This window comes from Aptenodytes forsteri, unplaced genomic scaffold, assembly GCF_000699145.1.
Source record: "Aptenodytes forsteri isolate BGI_AS27 unplaced genomic scaffold, ASM69914v1 Scaffold54, whole genome shotgun sequence".
NCBI classification, from domain to species: domain Eukaryota; kingdom Metazoa; phylum Chordata; class Aves; order Sphenisciformes; family Spheniscidae; genus Aptenodytes; species Aptenodytes forsteri.
In genome coordinates this window covers 17,216,297-17,222,296 of record NW_008796044.1, presented here as the reverse complement: position 1 = coordinate 17,222,296, position 6,000 = coordinate 17,216,297, and the positions used below count along the sequence as shown (strand labels likewise).

Here is a 6,000-nt window from a genome sequence, read left to right as displayed (position 1 = left end):
CTGGCTTTTACCCACTCTAATGGCCTGGATATTTCATGCCAAATTTCTCAAATACAATCACACAAATATGCATTAGAAGAGGGGGGACTCATAACATTGCCTTCAGTAGTACCAAGAGCAAAATTAAGCGCAGAAGAAAGCGAGCTGACAGTTACTATTTCTGTTATGCCTCCTTCTGAAATCACATCCGTTAATCCTCCCAAAGCCATCCTGCAGAGAAAACTGATCAGTTTTCATTAAATCGCTCTCCTAGGTTTCTGTGGGTTGAAAACTGCTCTCTGATGCTTAGTTTCCCTCATCATCCAAAGGTGAATTTTAACTGCAGCCATTGCTTCTGCAGTCTCTCTGTGTTGGGGTGGGGTAATCAGCACAGCTAACGGGCAAGGTATACAGGAAAGAAAACCGATGGCTTGAACATAACATAAAAGCTCCTCAGTATGGAAACTCAAAATCTGTTTTGTTCTACAGAATCACTAGGTTTCGTGGCTTATACGATATCTCAGTGGAGATATTATTCACTTCCCAGCATTTTTCTCATAACCACAAATCATACCCCCAAATAAAAAATACCCCTTCAAAACCACTTCCTATTAGCAGAGCATACCTTATATTATAAAACTTGCAAGTAGACCAGTGTTGTACCATGAAGCCTATACAGGGGTTTTTTGTTTTTTTCTTTTTTTTTTCCGAGTGTAAAAATATACAATGCTACTGCCCATTTGTTGCAGTGTAAAGGTCCAACCGGTACTTGCCTGCCGAAGGCTCGACTGCTATTGCCCTTTCATACCTCTCCAACCCAGACCACTATGTTACCCCTCCTTATACCTGAAACCTCACAGCGTAACGTATTTTGCCGCCCATTTATAACAAACAATGAATCTTTAGCTGGTGTAATGAGATACTGTCCAAATAATCCACTGTCTTTCATAATTCTGTTGTAGTTGCTCCAGGGCCAGTCTTTGGATGTGATAGGGTCCTTTAAATTCTTCAGTACGTTCATTTTCCCCGTTGACAGCTCTACAAAAAGCACATCTGTTTGCAAATGTGATGTAGCATATATATAGTACTGATTGCCTTCAGTGAAAGAGGGTTGAAATGTCAGATCAGATACGTGTATGTTTGTTTGTAAGTCATAAATCAACTTGATTTCCCCTCGGACAGATAGAGCCTGGACTTTGATCCTGCCACTGTCTTCATCCGCACTGACCAAGTAGCGTCCGTCTGGTGAGATATAAGGTGTGCCCGACACGTCGCTGTTGGGGCCGATGACGGCATCGGTAACACTGTCAATAATGAGCTGGGGCGATGCAGCCACCGACCCATTCCTCCTACACTGGACAAAGAAGTAACCACCCAGGTGGGTATAAGCCATGGTCTGCGGTACGCAGCTATAGTTTTTGAAGTTGATAGTCTTGATGTGGGTCACAGTTTCCAGGTCAATTTTGTGAACTGCGGATTTGGATTTGTTAAAGATGAAGCCAAACCTGAAATAGAAAACACGAGACTGAAGCCATCTCTGGAGACACGGTGATACGCTTGAGAAAAGACGAAAGTCAGCAGAACTGGGAAACTCTATCCTGTTGGTTTTGGAAGCATGTGCAATAATGCTGTCTCTTTTCTGTAAGAAATCTCTCTCGTTTTAGTGCTTCTACAATGTGCTAAAAGGAGGTATATATTTCAGTTAAAATTAGCAACCCTATCCTGGAAGCTTGAATATGTGCTTGGGTATTTGAATAACCTCTTCAAGAGCTGAAACCTTTTATTGGGAAGACCAATTTACAATAGGAATGATATCAAGGCTTGGGTGTTTTGTAGGCTACTGTAGACCAGTTTTGTATTTAACCTGTTTCAAGTCTACAGAGATGTAATTCAATATATACTCAAGACTTCTTTAATCTCAAAATAGAAAACCGTTCAAAATAAAGCATATCCCTGCCAGCTTGGGGCCAGAGAGCAACTTCGAGCTATACGTATAACCATTGAGTGAAGGCCATGTCCAACCTCATCTCCTAAATTATAGCATCGGGGGTAGCTGTGATGTGCGTTTGCTACCCCTGGTGCCTGGGGACCACTGCAGCAGCTGGCAAGGCTGAGGTGTAGAGCAGACTTTGTTAAGCACCACCCCGCCAGCCCAGGGAAGGCGTAAAACATTTCGTCAGGAACATAACCGGCCAGGGTGCACTGAAGAAAAGGGGTCTTTGTTTTCTGTCTCAAGAGAGGGAAGACAACAGTGAGCAGAGAATAAATGTTCTGTAAAAGATATATGCTGCAGCACATCTGACCTTTGCTGAAGACAAGAAAAGGTCAAGAGTAGCCAAGAAAGGTTTCTGCTTAATTTGAGAGGGAGCCCATAGAAACAGCCTGTTTGTGTTCCCCCGGATTCACAGGTCACTGATACTGACTTACGAAAACTAATTTTACATCGAGTATCTTTTCATCCATTCAGTGCAGACAGAAGGAAATGAAGAGAGTGCTTAGTTTTGTATCTCCTCCCCGAAAGATGTAAAATTGCTTTGTGAAATGCGGAGGACAACGTACTTGCGTGCAGATAATATATATTTTGCTTAAAACACTGGGTTTATTTCTTTATTCTTAACCCATCTGTCAATGAGACACACAGCAATGATTTCACTGCTAAAGAAGGAGCCAATGTAGTGTAAGATCCCATGAAAATCACTGGGCTAAGCCTTTCATTTTCCCATTATACTCACATCCATTAGAGACTTCAGAAAACATCTACAGTGGAGATATGTAGCGCACTGTGTGGGGGGAAATTGGATATGACACTTGTATTTCTCTTGGATGAATGCATTTTAAGTACACTTTAAAAAAATGCTTTCCCTTACAGCATTTTTTTCCCAAGACTTCCTTAATACTTGGCCAAATGCCCGAAGAAGTTAAAAAATGGTTCTTATCATAAACTTTAATTTAAAAAAGTGGGTCAGAATGTGTTTTATGTGTACGCAGCTGCAGAAGAGGCGCAGAGCTTGCATGAAATCTGTGATCTGAAATCTCAAAGAAAACCTTGCACTTAGAGAGTTTTTAATAGATAACAACCTACCCTGGGAACTAATAAAAATGGATACATTCCTAGATATCTATCTGAAATAACAGGCAGCTGAAATACATATGCAGGAACATTTGCATACAAATATTTTTTGGCTCGCGGAAGAGACTGCTTAAATATTCACCTTCCTGGGAAATGCTGGTATTGCCATTTATTGTTTCTGAGTGGAGAATTTAGAACATGATCTCAGTAAGTCTCATTAGACTGTGAGCAATTATTTTTCTGTGTTGAGGGTGAGAGAGAATGGACAAAGATCTGGCCCTGAACAAATGAAATAGGAAATTAGGCACAGCATTTTCTGCTTTGCACATGAAAAACTATAGACTATTATCTACATTTAATATTTCTTACGGAAGATCATCTGTATACAGCTGATTAATCACAGTGAAGCAAAAAACCAATAAAACAAACAAACAAAAGTGTAATTGTTCCACCTTCCTGTCTTTGAACCCAGGTCATGCCTTCTCATCTCAGGCTTTAACATTCAACAGTCACCCACCTCCTGGCACTACTATTAGTCATAACGGTATTTTGAAAGCAAACTGGAAAAATGAGGTAGGGAAAAATTAAGAATGACAGCCATGAAGTATGTCTATTTTGTGTTTGTTTCAGGAAGGGTAGAAAAAAAAAAAAAACCCCAGCCATGAAGTATGTCTCATTATTTTGTGTTTCAGGAAGCAAAGTTATTTATTTTGGATCAGATTCAACACACAATCATTTAAGTGTGACACCCCCCCACCCCCCCGTCCTCAGTGTTCACTGCAGGGAACCTAAGATTAATGTAAGGAGTTACACTATGATTTTTTGAGTGTTTAACTTAGTTAAACTATACTGAGGACAGAAGATGGTTAAACAGTTGTTATGTTACAACATGGTAAGAACAGTATAAATTGCCGTGCAGTTATCATCAATTTTGATAATGGTAATGGGAGGTTTCCTGTTCCTGCTGGGAAGCAGCCAGTAGTACTCCAAGTTATTAGTATGTTAGTTATACAATCTCATTAACCACTACATCACATTAACATTCAAACCTGATGGTTCATTGAGGTGGCTTTTTTAATATGCAGTGCCTAACATTTTTCTGCTCAAACCGTACACCTCACACAGAGATCCAATATTTGAACAAGTAAATAGTTGGAAACACTTGGAAGAACCATGTTTTATGCTTCAGGCAGAATAAAATTCTACCACTTCAGGCAATAAATCTTTGACATAGGTTTCTGCCCAGACCCATAAAGCGGTTTTGAGGAGGAAAGGCAGCTTTCTGGCAATGAAATTCCTGGCACAAGCAAGCCAGGGCAGTGTGCCCTGCTGTGCTGCAAGGAGCCATCACTGACCAAGCTGAGGTTAGGACACTTGTGCGTGGTCCAAGGGAAGTTCAGTTTTTCTTCTTGCTGTTTCATTGATTTGCTGAATAACAATAGGTAATTTGCTTAACCGTTTCTCCATTTCACATGTGCAAATGGGGATAAGACTAGTTAGCTTGATCACGAATTCATTTATTAACAGTCATCAAGTGCTGTAAGATTATTAGAAGGATGCCCACTAGAAGAGAGCAGTATGGTCACTGTTGCTATTCATTAAGATAATTTCTTACCTAACGTGATTAATAATAAGATTTGTAGGTGGTATAAAAAAATCATCCACTCCTTCAAACGGTGTGCGGATAACATGCTGATCCTCCCCTGCACTTGCCTCTGGTATTACCTACAATAAATACACACAAGGTGGAGTACAGGAAAAGCAGCAAGTAAGGCAGAAAGATAAATACAGATTACATAGTCATACACGGTACCGAGCGGCTTTTCCCAGGGATGTAGTAGACTCAAATTGATTAATGAATTCAAAATATTGTTTGGTGTAGCTGTCTTGAAAAAGGTGTGCTAATAAATAGTATTCGAGGCTTGACATTTGTAAGGTAAGTACACAACTCTACTTTCCTAAGATGTTTATATCTCGAGAAAGAGCAGTTATGCAGGAGCTGAAGTAGTATGACAACACTAAGACCATAACAATTTATTCCTCACTGTCTAAAACAAACATTTATTTCACGGCCATATTTATTAATTTCACTTAAATGCACAGCGATAATTTACCAGCTTGAAGGATCAAACACTAACTCACAGCAGTTAATTATCACTCTGAAGGAGAAGAACTGTTCTTCCATCCACCGCACCACATAAAATTCAGGGAAGAGCAGAGAAAGGCCCTTTGGCTGTCCCCGCCCCGGTGCTGTCCTCCAGCACAGCGCACACCTCCGTGGCCACGGGAACTCAGCTCCTCCACTGCTCCGGAAAAGGAGAGGTAGTAGTTTTCAATAATTAAAATGTTAAATACCTAAATTGTTTGCTCGGTTCAAGATGACTTTAGTCCATTCATTAGGAACTTCTGCTGCTCTAATGTGCAACAGTAGTTGCTTTGAATTTATAGCTACATAATTCATTAAGGAAATGCTAAAGCCCTGCAAGGTTTAGTTCAGACAGCTGTTCTGGTTGTGCCGTTTAGATTTCTTCCAATTAGATTGCTCAAGAAAGATGCCCACTCTTGCACAGTGCTTTCAGGAGGACAGACATTTGCTTCCCAGAAGCCAGTAATGGCTAAACAACAGCATCCCATTAGTCGGCTGCACGGGCTGTTTGACAGATCCCTGACTTCCAAAGAACGGGTGGAAATTTAGATCAACCTCCGCAGCAGCATCTTTGTTAAAAAAGATATTTTATTTCATGTCTGCAACTAACAACTGCCGGTTTTAAGAACGAACTTTGCCAAATTAGTCACTGCCCACCTTTTGGGAAAGAAGGTCAGAAAAAAGAAAAGATCTGCTGATGCTGATGCTAATCTCATTCTCTACATGTGTAACTGCACTTTGTAAAGATAACAGAAAGGACTATCTGAGAGCTGGAGCCTTATAACAAGTTTCCAGCTGTGCAGAT

General features: G+C 40.5%; 1 protein-coding gene across 2 annotated transcripts in view; it reads right to left on the bottom strand.

Annotated features, from left to right (window-relative positions):
* Nucleotides 1-781: 781 nt before the first annotated feature.
* The window catches only part of FSTL4 (follistatin like 4), a 235,171-nt gene continuing 229,952 nt past the window's right edge, over nt 782-6,000 (bottom strand). For both annotated transcript variants that reach the window (XM_009285930.2, XM_009285931.2), the window contains 2 exons: nt 4,665-4,774; nt 782-1,484 (listed from right to left, as the gene is read on the bottom strand). In XM_009285930.2, the coding sequence (XP_009284205.2) occupies nt 782-1,484; nt 4,665-4,774 (813 nt within the window). The remainder of the gene's footprint in view (nt 1,485-4,664; nt 4,775-6,000) is intronic.